This window comes from Protomyctophum bolini (genome assembly GCF_963924005.1).
Source record: "Protomyctophum bolini genome assembly, chromosome: 14".
Taxonomy (NCBI): Eukaryota; Metazoa; Chordata; class Actinopteri; order Myctophiformes; family Myctophidae; genus Protomyctophum; species Protomyctophum bolini.
Window position 1 is genome coordinate 23,546,310 of NC_137875.1, and position 23,799 is coordinate 23,570,108.

At 41.7% G+C, this 23,799-nt stretch overlaps 2 protein-coding genes across 5 annotated transcripts in view; one reads left to right on the forward strand and one right to left on the reverse strand.

The window, feature by feature from the left end:
* gbf1 (golgi brefeldin A resistant guanine nucleotide exchange factor 1) overlaps positions 1-9,767 on the forward strand; it is an 85,279-nt gene extending 75,512 nt beyond the window's left edge. For 2 of the 4 annotated variants that reach the window (XM_080782814.1, XM_080782815.1), the window contains 11 exons: positions 4-229; positions 686-843; positions 1,696-1,945; positions 3,580-3,782; positions 5,657-5,807; positions 6,529-6,659; positions 6,893-6,994; positions 7,126-7,239; positions 7,349-7,523; positions 8,112-8,273; positions 8,486-9,767. In XM_080782814.1, the coding sequence (XP_080638940.1) occupies positions 4-229; positions 686-843; positions 1,696-1,945; positions 3,580-3,782; positions 5,657-5,807; positions 6,529-6,659; positions 6,893-6,994; positions 7,126-7,239; positions 7,349-7,523; positions 8,112-8,273; positions 8,486-8,742 (1,929 nt within the window). In that variant the 3' untranslated portion in view covers positions 8,743-9,767. Of the gene's footprint in view, positions 1-3; positions 230-685; positions 844-1,695; positions 1,946-3,579; positions 3,795-5,656; positions 5,808-6,528; positions 6,660-6,892; positions 6,995-7,125; positions 7,240-7,348; positions 7,524-8,111; positions 8,274-8,485 lie in introns of all 4 variants that reach the window. The other 2 variants (XM_080782812.1, XM_080782813.1) reach the window with 1 other exon arrangement.
* Positions 9,768-13,350: 3,583 nt separating this feature from the next.
* macroh2a2 (macroH2A.2 histone) lies at positions 13,351-22,944 on the reverse strand. Its single transcript, XM_080782581.1, has 9 exons — positions 22,726-22,944; positions 20,734-20,915; positions 20,473-20,579; positions 18,518-18,709; positions 18,321-18,425; positions 18,047-18,146; positions 17,457-17,546; positions 16,699-16,873; positions 13,351-14,688 (listed from the first exon to the last, which is right to left on the reverse strand). The coding sequence occupies exons 2-9, from the start codon at positions 20,903-20,905 to the stop codon at positions 14,523-14,525; spliced, it is 1,107 nt and encodes a 368-aa protein (XP_080638707.1). The 5' UTR covers positions 20,906-20,915; positions 22,726-22,944; the 3' UTR covers positions 13,351-14,522.
* Between the last annotated feature and the right edge of the window lie 855 nt (positions 22,945-23,799).

The window sequence follows — 23,799 nt, forward strand, 5'->3', positions numbered from 1 at the left end:
AAGGTGCTCCTCTCACTGCGTCTCCTGCTGATGATGAAGCCCCATGTCCTGTCGCGGGTGAGTCGGGAGGTGGCCTACGGCCTTCACGAGCTGCTGAAGACCAACGCTGCCAACATCCACTGTACAGACGACTGGTACACCCTGTTCTCCCTACTGGAGTGCATCGGAGCCGGGGTGAAACCTCCAGCCTCCTTCCAGCTCGCCTCCTCAAGTACAGACAATGACACAGGTCAGAGCTCGCTGCACACAGTAAAGTAAATACTCAGGGACAGGGTTATATTTGAGGTTATTTTAACTGGGAAGAGGGTACCAATGGATTTGTATAGTCTTCGAGTGAAATTTAGAGATTTTTGTGGCTTTCGCCTTTATTTTATCGGTTTTTTTTTATAGAGGGATAGGTATACAGTAGGCTGACAGGAAATGGGGAGAGAGTTGGGGGGAGGGGGTGACACGCAGTAAAGACCGTCGGGATCGGGAGTCGAAACCCGCGACACACTGCCAGACTGGAATACCAGCCAAGGTGCCCAGACGGCTACGCCAGCCACCCGGGCATGAAATTTACTCTTAAGGATTTCCATACAGTGTAATTACTGTAGGCTGTCCTATACTGTATATTGACCGAAATAGATGATATGAAATAATGGTTGTAGATTACGTTTTTTCCAACGACTCTTCCTCTTTTCAGGTGCTCTGTCAGGTAGTGAGTTGTCATCCCACCATGGCAGTGAAGTGAGTCTCGATCGAGGCTATACGTCTGATCCTGAAGTCTACACTGAGCACAGCAAGAACAGGATCCCTCGCTCTACTACTGACGTGGATGTAGCAAGCAGTGGATGGCTCGTGGTCCGTGTACACACACACACACACACACACACACACACACACACACACACACTATTTTATCTCTTTTTGTTATTAATCTAAACAAGTGTAAAGGGTTCAAAGATCCGATCTTAAGCTTCCCAATTTGTTCACACGATAAAATATATTTGGATGTGTGATATTTATCTAGATTCTTTTTTACCGATCGAAACAACCTGTGGGTTGGACTGCTGTGGCAAGAAAATGTCCACAAGTTTAACCGGCTCTGTTGTTTACAATCTGATACTGCCTGAGATCACTTGAGATGAGACCCCATGAGGCCCTGCGTTGCTCTGGCAGGCAGGATAATCTTAATAAAGTACTGTGGTGTACTATGTGATGCGCCATTATTTTTACATCTTGAAGTGTGTGCATGTTTAAGATTCTAGAGAAGAGTCTTATAGGATTATCCTGTAGTACGTGATGCAACCTGATTTCCAAATCGTTTAAGATTTTCAAACTCCTTTAGTGAGAGCTGGGCTTTTGTCCAGACACTTGGGCAATGTGACAACCCTAGATGATTCATGCAGTGCTACTATAACCCCTGAGCTTAGGGAAATAGTTAGCATAAGGGACAAACTTAAATTTGAAACTTTAAGTCATACTATATCATTTAACTTTGGGCTGCATGCACAAACAACCTCCAAGGCATAATTTACATACAGTATATACATTACTGTAATTACATTTTGAGCCATTAGTGCGCAATGCACCAACGAACTGGCCAGATGTATGGAGAACTGGGATGACTGGAAGCCAAGATGGAGGGCTCGTCTGAGGACGACCTAGAGATCAGTGCTTCACAAATATTTATTTTGATTTCACTTCTCTCAGGTTTGTAAAGATGACCTGGATCTCAGTAAGGGCCAAGCCGCTGGCACCAAGGCTCCCCTGAACAACCCACTGGTCAACCAGTACAGCCTGACACTGGGACAGGACCTCGGCCAGCATGACACAAAATCTCTCTTGAAGTGTGTGGAGACGCTGTCCTTTATTGTCCGTGACGCTGCCCACGTCACCCCCGATAACTTTGAGCTTTGTGTCAAGGCTATCCGTGTGTTTGTAGAAGGCAGCCTAAATGGAGGTGAGACCGCCTTCATAGTCACCTTCAAATGACACTTTGAGATATACCTTAACCCATTAAGACCTGAGGCTGATTCAATAGTATTTCAGTAGTTAAACTCAAATGTTTGTCTAAATTCTAAATTATTCAACATCTTTCAAATACTCAAACATAGATGTACAAGCTGGCAGCATGGCATAAAGTGACACACTGTGAGCTTGCCATTTTGAAATAGCAAAAATCTAAAATGTTTTAATGGGTTAATGTATGAATTGAAAGTGAGTTGAGATGATGAGTGGGTGAAATTATTCATGTCATGTTCCACCTCAATTGCGTCCTTACAAAGACTGCAAACATACCATGATTTACTAATGAGTTGGTCTTTTTTATTGCATATACGTGTACTGTAGTGTAAACTGTATGCTGTCATCATTTTGATCACAACCCCCCCCCCTGCAGTTATCGGTATGGCGGCTCAGATATCCAGTACTTTATGTTGTTTTAAAAAAATGTGAACGCTGCCTGATTGAATTGTCAGAGAAAAACAAGAGCTACCACTTAAATCCATATTTAACATGGCAGATTGGAGTATATCACATGGCATTTAACAATACATAGTTCATATTCAATAAATAGTGTATGTCAAATACTCTTTGATATTTTAACGCTAGGCAAAGCTTAGTGCTTGGAAAAGGAGATATAATATACCTTAATGCTGACTAACGTAGCTCAAGGGCTAACAATCTCAACATTCAGGGCTTCATCAAGTCCTATAATACCAACCTGCCACCCCTCTCTCCTTTCCTCTCCTTTTCTGTCTCGTCTGTCGGTCGTCTTCCGTGGCGACCTCTGCCTAGTCTACTCTCTCCCCCTTCCTCTTCACCATCTGTCCCTGCCCCCCTTCTCCAACCCTACTTTCCATTCATCCCTTCTTTTTCTGTGTCTTGATCTGGGGTAATGCTGGGATTAAAGCTTGGAGATGGCAGCGGTGCACTTTGGCGTTTGACAACACTGCTGGCCTTTTCATTCTCCTCTTGTGCTCCAGGCCCTTGGATACCGCTGTCAACACGGCTTTACACACGTGAACACATGAACAAAAACGATGGGTTGATCAAAGCGCCAGGCTGAGGCATGGCACTAATCTACATGGGATACTAATAGAAAGCACAAAACCTGTCGTTACTGTTTTGAATTTTTTTGTCTGTGTAAACAAGCCTTTTGTGCAGGGTAGTTTTTTTAAAAGGTAGATGGAAATTCTTGGGAATGTGAATTGAGGTCTCTTTTTAAAACATCTGGGCATCTTACTGTAGGTATAATTACTGTGACAAAATATGTTGGCACAACACCACTTAAATGGGTGTTGGCCTGGGTTGCAACCCAGTAATGCAAAATCAGTTAGAAGTGCTTGTAGCAAAGCACGGGTGTGTCCTCTGCGTGCTACTGCTATCGCCCTTCAAATGGTGTCATAAAAAATGTCTATCACTTGTCCAAACGTCATTTCCTTTAGCTTGTTGCACCAAATCCTCCACCACCAAGGGGATTAGTTTTTACAAGATTTTGTTATACAATTCTTCAGCATTAAGAAAAAGAAAACTATAATAATATAATAAGATCAGATGATGTTTTTAAGTATCTCTTGTCACAACCTTACTCAGGCTTCCGTAACCACGACAAGAAGAAGAGTCACAGCTCTTCCAAGTCGCGTCTGAGGAAAAAGGCAGGCGGGCGGGAGAAGGAAGGTGCTGGAGGCACGCGGCGGGGTGGCGGCCGCGTCTCCAACCAGCGTCTTTCGCGCTCCCACAGTGACGACGAGGAGGACGAGGGCGTGCCAGCCAGCTACCACACGGTGTCATTACAGGTTAGTCAGGACGTAAGTACAGCAACCCTCTTTACCCTTCTACCTTTTCATCCTCAAGCCCCACTGCTCTCCCAAAAACATCTCCCTGCTCCGTTTCACTTGGCCTCTGAAAGTGAAGCATTTACAGTAGATGCCATGTGATGTTTAAATTCACGATTTGAACTAAAACAAATGTAATTCCCATGCTGTCTGATCTGTGGTATGGGGAAACGGGTTTGCAATGGAACAAAGGTGATCTTGGCACTAAGATGTTTGTTTTGGAAACCAATGCCTGAGCTTCCAAAGGGGCATTTAGGAAGAGTGCAACAATGAGAGACTAACTGAACCTAATATAGAAATGCCGGATAATCAGTTATCGCAAACCTGTCCTTATTCTTCCGCAAAGAGAATGAGAGCGCAACATTCAGTCACATTCTAATTGAATGAATAGATTAGCATTACTGACAACAAGGAAGTACTTTGGTGAACAAATTGGTAGTCCTGGGATTTCACGACAGTGTGAAGAGGGAAGGCTGGTGTTGCTGCATTTTCCACCAAAAGAACTTTGGTTCAGTTCTACATTCTTGGAACCTTCCGCGCTTTCACAGAACCGGTGGCCATTTTTTGGTTCCAGTTCCGAAACAACTTTTAGGTTTCTGAACAAATTCATTTTCAGTGGAAACACTGAACTGGTTTAATATTAAGCGGGAAAAAATAACTGAACTGGTTCAACTCCGGTGGAGAAGGGGCCTCTGTGAAAAAATAACTGAACTGGTTCAACACCGGTGGAGAAGGGGCCTCTGTGAAAAAAATACTGAACTGTTTCAACACCGGTGGAGAAGGAACTGTTTCAACACCGGTGGAGAAGGAGCCTCTGTGAAAATTCCACGGTGTTTTTGCTTCCGTGCATCTGAATAAACGTTTGTGTCTCCTCACTCAGCTGTGAATTCACACTGCGCGACCGCAGTCACACAGTCACACTACTATAGCTTAGGGCTGATAACAGTTATCAGCTCTAGGACTGATCATCTCTCACCTAGGGCAAATACAGTCTGGATACGTGATTAGGTTGACATGCAGTCAGTAGTAAGTATTGCAGCGACATAGTGTACCTGTATATGATCAAAGTGTTGCACTCGTCCTAACGGCCCCCCTATTTTCCTGTACACCTGGTGTGTGGTGATTTCAGTGCGAGAGAACGTTGGCAGAGTAGGACAACGGTTAGGGCTTGTTTGTGGTGTAAATGAGGTGACATGAACCTGCTATGACTGAACACGCTCGCACACATACCATCTTTTGGCACATCTGTTATGTGTGTTGCCACGGTGAAGAATCAGTGTTGTGCAGAGTCGATGAGAGAATATTTAATTGGCTGACACTGCTGTGACTGAAGCTATCTGACATCCTCTCATCATTCATATGGAATTAATCTGTCATTGAATATTGTGGGTTTTGGTTTATAATGTATGCTTGACTAACAGGGACTCTTAATGGCTCTTCAAGTTCTGTCAAAGGAGGGTTGACGTTGACTACAGTTATTTTGTATATTATTATATTATTTTACTTAAAATACTGAGTAATAACACAGTCCACAAATGCAACCAAATTGACCCATAAGAGTCCATTTTCCTTCCATGTAGTTATGTACTCATTAAATGAACAATAGATTTTACTGGGTGAGTGAAATATTAGCTAAATGTAATTCTGTACATGTAATTGTATGAAGCACCCAGACAGATGGAACATATAACTCATAACGTATCTATTAACTGATGAAAAGCTGTACATCCTTTACTTGTGCTGGTAGAGTTAGACAGCATACTGTACAAGTAATATACCACAGGTCTACTACACATAGACATGCTTAATATGAGTGCTGGTCTCTGATGGTGCAGCTGTTGGACCTGATGCACACGCTGCACACTCGCGCTGCTGGCATCTACAGCTCCTGGGCAGAGGAACAGCGCCACCTTGAGTCCGGAGGAAAGAAGATCGAGGCAGACTCCCAAACCTTGTGGACCAGCTGCTGGTGTCCACTGCTGCAAGGTTAGACTCTACTCATTATTAGCTAAATTTGTGGGTACTTTTTGTATTGTGCCGACGCCGTAGTGAAACTCTCGTAATCCCAGTGAATCTGTTATTGTCTCAGTGATGACCAGGTTTGGGATCAGGATTTTTAACAATTCTGTTTTCTTAAAGATGGAGTGCCATAGTTTTGTACTTTTTGTATGTGTCTATGGAGTTAACACTTAACAGTACTCAAATTATATTCAAATATGTCTTCCCTGTGTACTTTCTTCCTGAAAGCTGAAAGCCTTTGAGTCAAAGTGATGCTGAAAAAAACAGAAACCACAAACCGGAATAAGAGTTTTTATTTGTATATGCCATCCGGTCTAGACCGGATCATACAGGCGATTTAGAAACTCAGACCAGGCTTTCCTCCGAGGTGGAAAGCCTGGTGACGAGAGGTTAGTGGGCGCAGCTTCAGTTCAGGTGGGTGTATTGTATACTTAATGAACTGGTGGGTGTAGCCACATAAAAACATAATTTTAACACTTTCTGTACACTTTTTATTGTGAAATGTTCAAGTTCGCGAACCACCGGTAATGTAACTGCACAGCAGACGTGAAGTCCACATACTGTACCAGTTCTGACAGTGATTGAAAAAAATGGTTTCCGGAAACGGTTCCTCGATGTTGGATCCGGATTCCTGCGGTTCTGGATCCCAACCCCAGTTGTGAGCAGCCATGTTGTTTGTTGCTTGTAGGCATCGCCTGGCTGTGCTGTGATGCCAGACGACAGGTCCGCATGCAGGCTCTCACCTACCTCCAGAGGGCGCTGCTGGTGCACGATCTGCAGACACTAAACGCCACCGAATGGGAATCCTGCTTCAACAAGGTGGCCAATGAGTACCTCTAGGGTCGTCGCGCATTTTACTTAACGAATATTTGTCACACTTGCTTTGTGGAGGTCATTTGTTTCACTCCCAGCCAGGAAGCATTCATTATTGTGTGTGTTTTTGCAATGCTCATTTTATATCCCAAGTTAATTAATATGTGCAGTGCAGTTGATCTTGATACTGTACGTGCTGTTCTGTTAATGTGTGTGTGTGTGTGTGTGTGTGTTCTCAGGTGCTCTTCCCCCTGCTGACTAAGCTTCTAGACAACATTAGCCCAGCAGATGTGGGCGGTATGGAGGAGACCAGGATGAGAGCATGCACCCTCCTGTCAAAGGTCTGGATAAATGCTAGTTTACATTAGAAAAACGCCACAATAAATCTGAAAAAACACAGGATTGGGGTACTAGAGATGGTCCAAAACGGTTGAGAATCATTGGTATATACTTTGTGGTCGTTATTATCCAGGTGTTCCTGCAGCACCTGTCACCCTTGTTGTCTCTGCCCACCTTTGCTGCCCTGTGGCTCACCATCCTGGACTTCATGGACAAGTACATGCATGCTGGTTCCAGTGACCTGCTGGTGAGGACAAAGTGTGACACAATGACACATTCAATTAGATTTACGTTTTAGTCTGACATTGGTGCAACTAAAACAATGTTCCCCTTTTCATTTGTATTACTGTGTGCAGTCAGAGGCCATTCCAGAGTCACTAAAGAACATGTTGCTGGTGATGGACACCGCTGGGATCTTCCACAGCGCAGACTCCAGGACGGGCTACTCTGACCTGTGGGAGATCACCTGGGAGCGCATTGTTTGTTTCCTGCCTAACCTCAGAGAGGAGCTCTTCAAACAGACTACTAAAGGTACTTTACATGGATGGACAATAATGAATAGACATTATGTAGAGTTTAATTGATCGAATGATCGTTTGCATCTGTGATATGGAAAATTAAACATGGAAATATTACAAATTATACTGTATATGACAGTTTCCAAGAGGCGGTACCATTTAAAGGACTCTTATCATGCATATGTGCATTTCAGCTACTTCTAGTGTTTGTTTAACATACAGTAGTTTATAGAAAACTACATTTACAATGCAATCCATATTGACAGTGAAAATAATGCTGTTTCTGCCTTTCTCTGTTTACCTACAACACACTGTGCAGGCAAGCATCAGCCAGTATGGTCTATGGCTGCTATTATGTCAACTTGATTGAAATTTTTGATTGAAGTACAGACACTAGCTATTTTTGCCATAAATCATTGCTGGACATAAAAAGCTCTCTTTTTCTATATTTTGGTAATATGCAGTACAGCAAAGAGTAAAATACATGCATGGGACATATACCAAATGATGGTTGTGACCTCATTTTAGACCCATGTGCCTTCCCATGTGGAACTTGCAGGAAAATGCCTTCGTTGACCTGTCTTCTGTTCTGTTTTTTCAGAGCCAGAGCCTGCCCAGCCAGCAGTCACCAGTGGCCAGCCTCCCTCCCCTCCAGTCTCTCCACCCCCAGCGACCTCCCCAGTGCCTGTTCCCCCTGCAGAGCCAAAGACCCCTAGCAGACCAGCGTCGCCTCAAGAGCCTCCACCGCCACCTAGTGCCAATGGTAACTAAACCGCTCATGTCAGGATTGCATATTATGTACAGTATAATGGAATGTTTTCTTAAGACAGCATTACGCAAAAATACATTTAGATTTAAAACTATCTGTGAGTGAGATGAAATGTCCAGAGTGAATGACGTGGTTAACAGTGGAATCCGGTTGTCATGTCCGATTCAAGAAATGTATTGGAATGCTTTCTGCCTTCTGTATTGTAGGAACAGACCGATCGTCCCCAGTACCCCCCTCCACTCCACCCATGCAGGTCCCAGTAAAGATGTCTTCGACACAGGTGCCCTCCCCCACGACTCAGTCGCCCCTCATTCTGCAGCCCCTCGCCTCACACCTCAACGTGGGCGGTGTACCTCCCATGTCCCTGCCAATCATCCTCAACCCAGCGCTTATAGAAGCCAGCTCTCCTGTGCCACTGCTACCTGGCCCCAGACCTACCAGCCCCTCGGATGAGGTCAAATAATGTAGCTTATCACCTACTGGGCCATGACATTAGAGACACTGCCCCTACACACACACACACACAAACACACACACACACACACACACACACACACACACACACACACACACACACACAAACACTTCTTCCAACAACAGTCTGTGTTCCCCCGATATTATATCTGGTACCATAGATGTGCATGGTCATGGACATGTGTGGTCCATTGTCTAAGATCTAGAACAGTGGTTCTCAAAGGTTTTTTTTTTCGTTTCATTTGCACACTCTCAGAGTTGCAGACCTGTAAGGGTCTATAATTATGGAACCCCCTCAAGGAACCATGAGGGTCCCTGGACCCCGCTTTGGAAATTGAACTACTAGACAGAAGAGATTAAGAGAACTAGCTTTGCTCTCACTCATCTAACTACATCACTATAGCAACTCCTAGGCTTGTTAGTCACCTACGTGTATTTATCGGAATAAAATGTGCATTCGTTCTGATATTAGATAGGTGTGGGTTCAATGAAGGGCAGCGCCATTTGCGTTAGCATTATCTTTGCATTATCTTCTCTAGAAGACTCTTTAAGCCTGAAGCAACCGTAAAGCCTGATTTATACTTAGTTGGGTGCCTGTGTCGAATGCTACAAGCTCACAGTGCACTTTTTTCAGTCAAAAACAAGATTATGTCATCAAAGCATAACTCTGGCTTTACAATTTGTTGCTACTTGAGAATGCAAAGTTGACCTCATTTCCATGCTAGTATGCCTGTACTTCATATTAATAGAGATTTCTTTTGGCAGGGACGTTAAGAATCTAAGTGGATAACTTATTTGTTTTTAGGTACTGCATGCTGTTGACAGAATAGGATGTACAGAGCTTTTACTCTTGTCACATGTCATGTTATCAGGGGCAGGGCACCATCATATCTTTGACAGAAACAACATTGTTCTTGGTTATTATGCCACTGAGGGATCAGCATCGGATACTTTAATGTACAGTTAGGACAAAAGCATATTTTATATATATATATACTGTATATATATATATATATATATATATATATATATATATATATATATATATATATATATACAGTATATATATTATTAACCAATTGGTTGATTTCAGAGATGCAGAATTCTGCTGTTATGGCCAAAGCAAGGGGAAACTGGCCCAGAGTTTAATTTTACCCATTCGTAGTTTATTTTAAATCGGTGACGTTAAATAACCAACATTGTTTTCCCAAGAGAACAAAACAGGGCACTTTATGATGTCTTCACTCACAGAATTAAAGGAGATGTGCACCTTTAACCTTGTATCATTGGATGTGAAATGACATCCCTGACCGCAACTACAACATTCCAAAATGTGGCGATTTGGGTCTGTGACACGGTTGGTTCACTGTATGGATGAATGTGATGTATGTGCATCGACTTCTATAGATCCCAATAGTGACTTTTTATGGTATGTTTAAATGAGTTAAATTGTGTTCCACGTTTATCATAGTGTTTCTTTTTCTTTCTTTTTTTGTTACGTTCTGTGTAGCTTGTGCATACGTCATTGATGCCTAGGGCCTGAGGATGTTTCATCTAACTGGAGACATGTTTTTAACTGGATGCATTCATATCATAACTTCTGTCAAAGTTGGTGGTCGTATTCCTGCATGTGATGTACCTTGTGTACAGTGAGAAGTACCGTAATTTATTGATAGCAGAGCCAGGGATAAAGGCTGAGGTTCTGACTTTTCATTGGAAGTCCCATGCTAGATATCTCACCATGGTAATGGTTTGGATTTGGTGGAAACACGCCGCCTCAGGCTTCTAGTTGAAAGCATTTCACAACCAGAAAATTGGCGCAGTGGCTATTGTTCATATTTTATCTTATTTATTCAGCTAGGGAAGGTAAGTAATGTGGAGTATTCCAGACAGGAGTACCTGCATTTGGGACAGAACACTACTATTCTTCAGGCTGTCAACGTGGCATTGTGCCACCACACCAATAACGTAGAGATGCCCCTATTTTGTAAGCCGTATGTTCATACTGCGTTAGTATCAGGAGGTGATTCTTGCTTGAACGGGAAATTACATGAATATAATGTATATATAAATGAAAGGTAATGTACTTTTTACAGTGTAATAAATATAATGTAAAGAAACTTTTTGTTTTTTGTTGGCTTGTTTTTCCTCATATAGGTCCTTTTTAAATGATATTAAAGAGCATGTTTTTCTCCTGTCAAGAATTCAGGTAAGTTGTTCTAGACGTATGGATGCACACTAGGAGAGGTTATTGATGGGAAGTAGAATCCACACACCAAGCCAAATAAATGCATAAACTATATTAGACTCACAAGTCAGTCTCTAAACACCTAGCATAATAGTATCCAGAAAGCTTTTCTTCCCCCCTTTTTATGGCTGTTGGCACAACCACTGTACTTGGCATGTTGGTTAAAAGCACTGTGTGATCTGGTGTTGGTGTGTTGCTGTAGCTCCCTGGTTTCTTGTTGGATTAATCTGGAACCAACATGCCAGTTGCCACTAGCATGGACCAACAATGGTCTGTGGAGGTGGAGGACCTTAGAGCAGTGATACTCAACCTCAGGCCCGCGGGCCACATCAGGCCCGCGGGACCATTATGACTGGCCCACCAATGAAAATAAAAAAAAAATAAGAAAAAAGAATCTGGAAAATGAAATAAAAATAAATAAATCTGAATGAAGTTATCTTTAATTACATTATTATAAGTAATACTATTAGAGTTGTACTATTACTCGAACGAAAATAAAAGCTTGGGGGGGGGGATGCAATGCAAATTAAAGACTTATACCAGTGATACTCAACCTCAGGCCCGCAGGCCACATCAGGCCCGCGGGACCATTATGACTGGCCCACCAATGAAAATCAAAAAAAAGAAGAAAAAAAAATCTGGAAAATGGAATAAAAATAAATAAATCTGAATGAAGTTATCTTTAATTACATTATTATAAGTAATACTATTAGAGTTGTACTATTACTCGAACGAAAATAAAAGCTTGGGGGGGGGGGGGGGAGATGCAATGCAAATGAAAGACATACTGTGTATCCCTATTCCCTGACATAATTTTATAGCTAAACGGACAGAATTCTATTTTATTTGAATGATGAAACCCAGCTGCCATTAATAGTTGGAAATGGAAATTGCGGAAATTGTAATTGCGGAAATTGCGGAAATGGAAATTGCGGAAATGCGGAAATGGTAATTGCGGAAATGGTGGAAATGGAAATTGCGGAAATGGAAATTGCGGAAATTGCGGAAATTGCTCTTCACTTATAGCTATCTATTTTCAGGTAGATTGTTTTATTTTACTCAGTCAGCCATATCACTACTCATTTTTTTTCATGAAAAAGGTAATTGTGTTTATTGTATTTTATTTTACTACATAACAATTTATTTTCTGTTAACCAACTTGCTGGCTGGCAGGCAGGCAGACAGCTACTCATAGACAGGCAGACAGACAGACAGCTACTCATGGAGAATTGGACAGGCAGGCAGTCAGACAGCTACTCATAGACAGGCAGACAGACAGCTACTCATGGAGAATTGGACAGGCAGGCAGACAGCTACTCATGGACAATTGGACAGGCAGGAAGGCAGACAGGTACTCATAGACAGACAGACAGCTACTCATGGACAATTGGACAGGCAGGAAGGCAGACAGCTACTCATAGACAGACAGACAGCTACTCATAGACAATTGGGCAGGCAGGCAGACAGCTACTCATAGACAGACAGACAGCTACTCATGGACAATTGGACAGGCAGGAAGGCAGACAGCTACTCATAGACAGGCAGACAGACAGCTACTCATGGACAATTAGGCAGGCAGGCAGACAGCTACTCAGACAGGCAGACAGACAGCTACTCATGGACAATTGGACAGGCAGGCAGGCAGGCAGAGAGCTACTCATAGACAGGCAGGCAGACAGCTACTCATTGACAGACAGACAAATAACTACTCATGGACAGACAGGCAGGCAGGCAGGCAGGCAGGCAGGCAGGCAGGCAGGCAGGCAAAGAGCTACTCATGTTATGTTATTATAACAGCTACTCATGTTATGTGCAATAATTTGTGCAGTTATGGAAACAGCTCTTTGTGTTTATGCAAGAAAATGTAACACATTTATTTATTTACATATTGTGTGCATGCACATTGTACTTTGATACATTTTGCGAAAATAAAGCAATTGAAAGAGAGAAGTTATCAAGTATCATTAATGTCGTAATTTTATCTACTGGCCCCTGGCCCCTTGCCATTTTTGTAATGTGGCCCACAGGTAAATCTATTTGAGTATCCCTGCCTTAGAGATACCGGTAAGTTCAGCTCAACAGACTGAGGCATTTACGTTCATGACAATCCACATTGATAGCCATTGTCGGTGCATCTCAATTACTCATGCCACTAAATAGGTACGCTGCTTTTCAAACAACAGGCCATTGACGGACGAGACCGTTGTAGCCTTGCTTGACAGAAGGGGGTTTTGCTGGATAGCGAAGCATCTTGGTGTGACCACCCCTTACCTCTCCACTAGAGTAAAATATTTCTGTAAAACTTTAAGCCATGTCTGAAACAGACAGTATTGGTAAATATAAGATGGATTTCTGGTGTAAAACATCTGTATTTTTATTTCAAAGCAGAATGAGAAACACATTTTCTTTTCTTAGTAAACTAATTATATCAGAAACTACAGAGGAACTGACTAGGGGGGAAAAGTCAAACTTTGTACATGGAATGTAAAAACAACATCCGTTAAACAAGGAATCATAATGGCAAACTGTAGGGTTTAAGTTATTTCTAGTCTAGAAAGAATGCAATCTCTTAAAAGGACAGCGTAACATAAATGTGTACAATACAGTATCACTCACAAACATTTTTTTTTCTTCTTATAATGCCTAATTAGGCAGATTCCACATCAAAACCCCTACTTTCATCAGCTATGAACACCAGCTGCAGAAAAACAAACAAACCAACCATCAGAAAATATAACTCGACTCCAACAGTTAGAAAAAATACCACCCAAGACAAGCAATTACATTGCTGTGGAAAAACCAAGTATACCCTGTGAGAAAGTTCACAATTGTTTTAGTTTCATTTGGGCACATGGGATATAATTGAACATTAGTTATATTAGGGAAAGCTTTTAACCTCTTACGTTTAAATTAAAGAATTTAACTGGTGTCAATCAGTTTCATTTAAACTGAAGGGACAAATGTACAGTACATCATGTATGTTATTTCCCACTATGTGAACTGAGCTCCTCTACAACTGCCTCCTTCATTTTTTTCCTTTTCAGCTTCTGACATATAGAACACCCTACAAAAACTATTAAAAGAGGAAGGCTCATCAGACATTTAAAGAGGCAAAACGTACCTTTTCAGCATAGTGTTTTAGCAATCAATATTACTCTGCTTGACTTCCAAGCTACTCAAAAAAATTAAAAATAAACATTGACATATTGTTTAGGTTTTTTCTTCTTTGTATAACTGATTATACATTTTAGCCAGTTCTGATTGTGGGTGTATTTAAATTGCTGTTTTTCAATGCATAAGGGATTGAAAGGTGTTACTTTTGTCATGGTTATTTTGTGAACTTTGTTGCCTTCATCAGTATAATTGAAACCCACTTTTAATTTCCAATGCCTAAATATGTCAACAAAGATGAACTTTCTTGTGTGTGTGTGTGTGTGTGTGTGTGTGTGTGTGTGTGTGTGTGTGTGTGTGTGTAAGGGGGTGTACTTCCTTTTTTACAGCATCACAGTTGTCGCTTGTTCTCACTTGGCATCCAGTTTGGCCATTTCCTGAAGGTATATTCCAATGCTCTCACTGTCAAACAGAACAAAGTAAATGTTTTTCAGCGAGGAGGTGGTTGTTGACACAAAATGGTTGGAGATGGCCTTGAGGATCAGCTGGGCTGCTGTTTGCTTTGGGAAGCCATTCCTATGTGGGTATGAAAGATGTGGTTTAGAAACATGCAATAAGTCTGTCACAAATAATGGAAAAGGAGCTGTCACGGGGCAACCCGTGCCCTATATACAAAGACACTTGAAACTGCTTTCTATAACATGCAAGGACTAATGTTTTAAACTTGTGTATGGAAAACTGTGTGTTCACTGATTGTTTGCTAATTGTCTCTCCTGCACTGCTGGTGGCATTGCCCTTGATTTAGGAAGGGGCCAAGTGCTATGCAGGGGAGGGGGTACTTCTTATGCTTTGAGTATTTGTCATTGAGTGTTCATGCTTATTTATATTTGTTTAATGGTAACGCATCTTTAGTATGTTTAGGTTACTTTTATACAAGGGATTATTTATGACAGTATTTATTTATAAGTATTTATTGAGAAGAAAGGTTGATAATTGCTCTGTGTCCTGTGGTATGATCCACCCCTATTTAAGGGAGGCTGCAGGGACAAGTGAGTTAGTTAGATGTGGGCAATGACACAGGTAACATCCCTGTGGGAGAGCTACAGGGCCTTGTGGGATCAAGGTACAGCCTAAAGAGAGCTCTTATCCATTTGGGTTTTGTTCAGTAGTGTTTGCTCAAGTGTTTATTTAATTTTGTCATTTTTCAGTATTATTGTTATTGTCCTGTTGAATCTGTACTGGACTTTGGCGGAGGAGTTTTGGGGGCGAAATAAATACCCTGAAACGGCATTTCTGACTGTTCTTGGAGCCTTGGCCGTTCGGGCAACTTCACATGTGGTGGCAGCGGAAAAGTGAACAGTCAGGATGCCTCCCAAGAACCACCATCAGCAGCAAGCCACAGCCTCAAAGGAAGAGGGTGCCACAGGGGGAATCATCGAGGAAGACTTCCAGCCCAAGGTGGACACAACCATTTCCCAAGAGGCGGTGTTTATCAGCAGTGCCAGGCAGTGTGAGACCTTCATGTGGATCATGAGGGGTCAGATCGAGGAGAAGCAGGAGCACCAGCTCAACATGGTCAACCCCCAGCTCAACAGAGTCAACCCTCAAATTACCCAGCTCCAGTGGACACTGAGGCAACCAGGGTTCAGCCGATTGCACCTGCAGAACAGCAGGACCGGCCGGTGGCAGCGACAGGGCCTTGTGTGATCAAGGTGCAGCCTGAAGAGAGCTCTCATCCTGTTTGGGTTTTGTTAAGGAGTGTTGCCCAAGTATTTATTTATCTTTTTGTCCTTTCTTTATTTTGTTGCCTGTAATATAGTTTGCTATTGAGAATTATTGCACTGAACAATTGTATGGACTTTTGGTGGAGGAGTTTGGGGAAAATAAAAGCCCTTAACTACCATTCCTGACTGTTCTTGGAGCCTTGGCCGTTCGGGCAACTTCACAGGAGCGTTTCCAAATGTTTTCATTGGTGCAATAGTCCGGCAGCCAACAGGCTTCTTTTGTTTAAAGTGGGACATTTCACATATAGTTATTTTTTATTGGCCTAAAATATTGTCTGGCTGTCGGTATTGAGCAATGTTTTTATAGGGGGATATATGTGACCATACCATTAACATCCTATATAAGGCAAGATTTTCAAATTTTCATTATGCATGTGACATGTCAAACTAGGGGTTTATCATGATTCTGAATGTATTCCAACCATTCGTTTTGCACACAAAACACCCCTTGGGCTAAAGAACGGCCATAACCAACTTGCCCAAATGTGCCAGAAATGTGCACATTTGTGATGACTGCTATGGCCGTTTTTAGCCCAAGGAGTGTTTCTTGTGCAAAACTAATGCTTGGAATGGATTCAGAATCATAAAACCCTCTAGTTTGAAAGCATAATGAAGTTTTGACATTTTTGCCTTCTAATAGCAATAACAAATTGCTCAATACCGACAGCCAGTCAGCAAGTGGATTAAAGTGAATCCTATTACATTACATGATAAGTTACACTATACACACTGACTGCCGTCAGATCTACAAGGTTATAATATAGATTATAGATCGGCTATTATTGCTATCGAGTGGGCTCACCGTCCAGCAGGAAGCGAGGGGAACGCTACAGATTTCAGCTTCTTCTCTTCTGCTGCAGAGAGGCAGTTCTTCACTGTCTTTTCCAGCTGGTCCTCACACTTCTCTGAGCCCCACTGGGGAACATTGCAGTGGATAACGAAGCGTGCTGGCATGCCGTTGGCTGAGCTCACTCCCACTGAAGTGTGCCAAGAGATACACATATACAAAGTGATAGAGGTATACTTAAGGTTATGTTTGGCACAACATAACATTACTTGTACAGTTTTACAATTTAGGCCTTTTAGAGACGCTCTTATCCAGAGTAAATGGTATGAAGTCAACAAACATCATGATAAATGGTCAAGTAAGTAGAGTGCAAAGAAAACAATATATTGCTTCAAAGAAACTAGCATGCTAGGTAAACATCAAACATGGCATCACTCTAAACATGCTTTCTAAATACAATGCTTAAAATACAGTATGTAGGGAAATCCTTCCACAGCTTGGGAGCCAGGTTGGAGGGAGAAGAGACTAGGATGCTTGGTGTGTTAGGTAAGAGAAAAATTGACTACATGTATTAGCTGATCTAGTGAGTGGGGATGTGGCACTGTCAGCCTCACACCCCTTACAGGCATCAACAAAAATCTAATTGACTGACATTGTTCTTAACATGCATGTCATAGTAACAGGATATACAAAATAGCAATCATTTCTGGTGTGCAATTAACTATCATTCATCCTAAAACTCAATACTGATTACTGATGTCTCCATACAGTACCTGCCGCTACTTCCAGGGGACCCTGTGCTTTTCGCAGCTCCTTGACTCCATCCAAAAACTCTCTGCCCCCTGCTTTCTCCAGGGCATTTCCTGTGCACAGAAAACAGCAGGTAAACACGTCGGGAACCTGGTAAGTCAACGCATTCTCACTCCCCAAGTCCTCATATTTTTACACTAGGTCATGGTAGCTTTCCTGTCTGCTGACAAGTATGATGCTGACAAGTAAAGATCATAACCAATTCCCAACCCTAGCGGTATGCAAAGAGGATGCTGCTGTGTCAACAGAACCAGAGACTGTGTTGATTGTAATGTTTTATCTTGTTTCGAACTGTTTTGCAATGGTCTTATCGGCAACATAACGTTGTGCTCTTTTGTGTCCACATTCCATCACGTCACGTGACTCAGACTATCCTGAACAACATAAAAATTGTAAAATACACTAAATACCCAATGATGCCATGGGGCTCCTGGGTGTCCGTCCATAGTCCATACAGTATGTCACTGGCTGGCAGTACCTGGCATTATGTATTACATAACTCTGTGAACAGATTGATTTTTCTGATTTATTGATATATAAGTGCGTTTCTCACCCACTCCGTCTTTCAGGTCCATCTCTGCATTTGTAGGGTTAATTATTCCCTCCACCTTAATTGTTCCAATTTTGCTGATTTCACTCTCTGTTAGCGAAAGCTGTGAATTGTCATAGGAAAAGATGAACAAATCTACAATGCCACACACACTTTTTCCATATGAATGTATGGAATTGCTCATTTACAGTCTTATGCCTTGCTTACAAGCGCACACACACACACACACACACACACACACACACACACACACACACACACACACAATTTATTCTACCTTCTGTCCAAGGAATAGGCTTTTTGCTGATAGGATTGTGAATCCTTCTCCTGGTCCATCTTCCACCGTGGAGTTCGGCACAGCTTCTTTGTCATTTTCTGTGCTCTTTAAAACAAAGTGGTGCATTTCAATCCCACATACATGGTGACATAACAAATACACATAATCGGTATCATTGTAACCATACAGCTACCAACCCGTGGCTTGCGGCCTGGTTTGCCCTTTTTCTTGATGGATGGTTTCTTCACGGCCTTTGAGCGTTCCTTTCTCTTCTCAGGGACAGTCACCTGTGTGTCCACCTTCACTCTGCCTCCTCTCTTCTTGGAAAGCAGCTCTGGGTGAATACGCGGCAGAACGCCTCCGTTTGATATGGTCACCCCCCGCAGAAGCTGATGGGAGGAGTGGTCAGAAAATAAGACCAAATCTTATTACTCTAAATGGCCAGTAGCTCTAAATAGGAATGTTCTGTTAAGATGAGACATTGAAGCACAGTTGCCTTATTTTCAAGCAGACCTATGCAATCTCTATGTAAGAAGGGCATAAGATTGAGAAAATAGTATACTGTTTCAACAGAATCGATGAGCACATTTTTTATTAGAATGATTTAGGCCTGTGATCACCATTTATTTATTTAGCTAAACTAGAATTAACATATTGTCATTTCTAAACAAGGCAAGGTTGTTGGATTAAGGGTTGATTTCCTGATTCTGTAACACTACAATGGAATAGAGCTAATTGTGGTAAAGTAAAATGTCCAAACATTAATCTAATCATAACATATTGGTATGGGCCAATGTTGGCCTTAAAATGCAATATTGGTATCTGACCATTATGAAAATATATTGGTTTCAATGTGAAGCTAAAAAAGCCTTTTGTGATGACGAAGGCTGCACATTTTAAAAGGGTCAACAAGTTGGAACAATTTAAAATAAAACATACTACATTCAAGCTGTTTATGATGGGATATGGATCAAACGTTGACATCTGTATCGGCCAGAAATGGCCTGTGTATCCGTACTGAAAACGTCACTGATGATGTGAGGTCCAACTTTATGAGAGTTATTCCCGATTATAAATACTGACACATAACTATTCTACACAATAGAAATAACACTTGATCGCTTCAACTCAGAAGTGTTTTCGTTTAAGAGACAGTTATGATTCTTGCGGGGAGATGTGGCTTAACCACAGCTCATCCAGGATGAGGTTAGCCACAAAGTCGTGGCAGCTCATGCCTGCTGTAATACTATCTGTTACACATATATCGTCTGGTGTCAACCGAAACCTTCATTACCTCCATCAATCTCATAGGATAGGACAAATTAGGACATACACACCTATTTCTCTGGGAGAATTTTACAGCACCAAAAAGTGAAATTGCAAGTGTATAAAATCAACATGCACGACACGTCTAGTTTTGCACGGAAATACAGACATGACATGATACAGAGTACAGACTTACAATACAGTCAAATTCTATAAGTACTGATTACTATTTATTAAAAAAGGGGGGAAATATATATATTAATTCATGGACCACAATTTAATGTAGGCTGCGAAAAATTTTATCTGTTCCAATTCCAAATGTCATGAATGACATCAACAACATTGAGGAAGACCAGTGCTCTGTCCGTGGAGGTAATTAAAACTGTGAAAAGAACATTTACCACCCACTTGTTATCAACCGATAATCACCAATATGCTCCTTATGAGACCATGCAATGGAGCAATATAGACATTTCCTACATACTGCCTAGTAGGTGACTAGGAAACGCGGAAGTGAAACTACTGCCATCGAAGTGAAAACATTAAACTGCGCTATACAACAACTTTGCTTTGTTTACTTACGTGGCCGATTAAAACTGAGGTTAGAGTTAGGGCTAGAGTTGGACAATGGCTTACAACAACATCAATATGTAGGAAATGTCCATACTGGCTCCATTGCATGTTCTTGATAAGAACTGATGAAGGCTATTAAATTGTCATCCAAAACCGCTACATTTACTGTGTGCTGGCTGTTTTCTCAGTTTCATGAATGATGCAACACACAGTTCAGCAGGTCTACTCTGAATAGTTCACACTTGTGAAGTTGTATTTAATAAATGGTCTTTTCACACCCAGTGTACACAATACCCATGTTATATATTGTTACCTGGTTAAGCTCTTCATCGTTGGCCACTGCTAACTTGATGTGCCGGGGAGTTATTCTGCCTTTCTTATTGTCTCGCGCTGCGTTCCCAGCCAGCTCCAAGATCTCAGCTAAAACCAAAATAAATCATACGTTGAAATCAATCACACCAGTCATACTACGTTATTTCCAACTATAATCACATACTGTAGGAATTTGAATAGAAATGTGATAGTGTCACGCGTACACATGTGTACGTGTGTGTGTGTGTTGTCACCAACTCACCTGCCAGGTACTCTATGACAGCTGCCATGTAGACGGGTGCCCCCATGCCGATGCGGTACTTGTGTGTCCCTGTGCGAAGATATCTCATCATCCTCCCCACGGGGAAGATGACACCCGCTCGGGCCGAGCGTGAAAGCTTGGTTACCTTCTTTTTTCCTCCTCGGGCTGACATCCTGCTTTAGCTAATGTATGGACAAAACAAAGACAGGGGAAAGGCACTTAATTACTCCAAAACTAATACTAGTACTGAAATAGTCAAATCTAAATCCTCAGTATTCATTTTAGTCTGCGTGAACAAATGTAGGCCATTTGGTTACATTTGTACTCTCCGAGTTTCTCTGAGGAATTTACTGTTCAATAATAATAGGAGAGACAAGATATGTTTTACTATTTACAGTACATAATTCATTTGACAGGCTAATAATGACAATGTTGGGAGGCATATTGCATATTGCTTTTTTTCCCTTCTAATAACATACATACAGTGTTACGACACCTGTGGACTGGATTTTCAAACTTCAATTTACCTATATTTATTCGGTTTTATGCATCCTTTTTTAAAATCAGACTGTGTGGACTGAAGATGAACTCGATTGCACCATTTCAAGCATTTAGCTGAAACTATTTTTTTCCCCCCAGTCTATAAATGGTGGTGAGAGCAGGTGTGTGTGACATGTCCTGAAATACACCCTGGCTGTTGCAGAGCTAAGATATAACATGCATGCTCGTGATTAAAAAAACGGTTTGTATAGTCGATCAGAATTCAGCCACAATCAAAGTGTTCACTCAAGAGCAACAGGTACTGTATAGCCAGATAATGAAGCGGCATCTGTAACTGAGAAACCATGCGTGATTCTCTGCCAAAAACATTAATTCAAAGCACCATGCTGTTTTCATGCAACCTTCAAATCTGTCAACAAGGCAACTAAAAAAATACCCTTTTGTAAGCAAATGTGGATCTTATCTTGGTTGTCAGTGGTGGATTATCATAAATGATGCATCAGTAATTGATTTATTATATGTCTACGTGTCATGCATTTTAAAATCGTATAATATACCGGGGAGAAATATCCTGTCCAAATAAAAGGATTCCAATTATGTCATGTCGGTCTAATTAGCCCACTATAATGACTTTAAGTCAAGGAATTTTTATTGAAACCATATGTTCCCCAGAAGTAAAGCGCTACAGCTGATAGGTTGTGCGTTCCCTTGGAGTCTATGTAAACAAGATCCAGTCATCCATGTACAACTGACGAGTTGCGGCCTAGAGTAACAGGACCGTTAACGCGCGCGCATTAGTTGCATTGCAGAAAAAACAAATCAAGTTATCGTCAGTGACATAACAGTGAAACATAAGTTACCATAATGGACTATGGATATATCCCACAGTAAGCATGGGGTGCGTCGACCTCGATGCACCCTTGGCACAAGTTACATGATGAAAAATAAGGGAATGCGATCGTGCCACCTACTGTACCTACAGTGCAAGACCACCTCGGTGCACATATTTAACGGTGATTCAGTTTGACAAAAAAAAAAAAAAAAAAAAGCGTTAACAAAAACGCACGGCGTTATAATAGCTCGGACACGGGCAGTCATTATTATTTTAAAGGTGTGTATCCGTAATCCTGCAGCAAATAAACAACGTTTAGTACGTGCATTTTCCGTGCAGTCGAGTCGATAGGCGACACAGTATGCACACCTCTCTAATCATGGGGCCTCGCTTGACTGGCTCGCTTGCCCAGCAGAAATAACCGTCGTTATTATTATTATTAGGCCTACTGTACAACTGTATTACTCGCCGACACACAGACACACTCTTTGTATTTATTTGAACCGCGCTGTGTTCACCTCCCCGTTTAAAAAAACGCAACAACCCCCCATTTTGATTCCCCGTCGATGTGGAATCTCATCAGACATGGAAAGTAGCGTTCATTCCTTCCACCATGAATCCGGATATGCTGCGCCGACATGACATTCTCAAGTTTGTACCTGTATCGTTTTCTCCTTTCAAACGCGAATCAACGCCGGGACACAGTGGATCCTCTTTGACTGCGCCGAGGAAATGACTGACTGATATATATTTTTTTAATATATTTTGATATTCCGCTGTCCTTGTGCGTATCCTGTCGCCAAAAAGAAAAAAAGAAAAAAACTACAGGGAGAAGCGCCGTCCAATCTTCGAAGGCAGGCTCTATGCTACTGATGCTGCAACCGGGAAGAATTCTGTACAGCGAAAACAGTGAAAACGCCCCCTTAACATGGCTGCGAGGGGAGCAATAATGTTGGTTGAAAGGAACGCGATGTGCTTAAAGATTAATACAAAATACACTGTTTTCGTTGTTATTGGCTAATTATTACACACCAGCTCGCCGGGTTTTTTTTTGTAAAATATTTTAGATTTATACACACGGCTGTACTGTTCCCCAGAAACATGCGGTGTACAGTAGGTCAACATGTAGCCTAAAATGACCGCTCCATTCCGCTGGATGGACATTGAACCAGTCCACCTCACAGACACAGTCGGAGAGCTTCTCATACAATCTCTTATTTCATCGCTGGCAGGCAGGCTGCTGTGGTTTTATCACATCTTTATTTATCCACATCATCATGTAAGCCAAGGGCCTATATGCAGCCAGGCATCACCTTTCCCTGAACTGATTCCAGGTTTAACATGCGATGAAATTATGAAACGTCAAATTAAAATAGATGGCATTGAATTAATGCCTTGAGGAAAAACGTTCATGATAAATGAATCAGACAAGACAATCCCTAGTTTGTTTGATGCATCAAAGGGAAACCACATGGGATTTGAGTATGTCAGAGGAGCCAATCACATCACTTGACTCCATCTTTGATCTGTCAAAGTCAATAGCCCAATGAAAGGGTGATGGTGGCAGCCATCTCTTTTAGCAAGCCACCATTGCCACTATATATTACATAGACAATTTATTGGTTAACATTTCTGAACCACAAGATGTTATCAAAATGTACTCTGCATATAGCATATTATCTTTTAATAAATTGTAGAAATATTTGCTGGCATTTAGCAGATACTCTACAGTG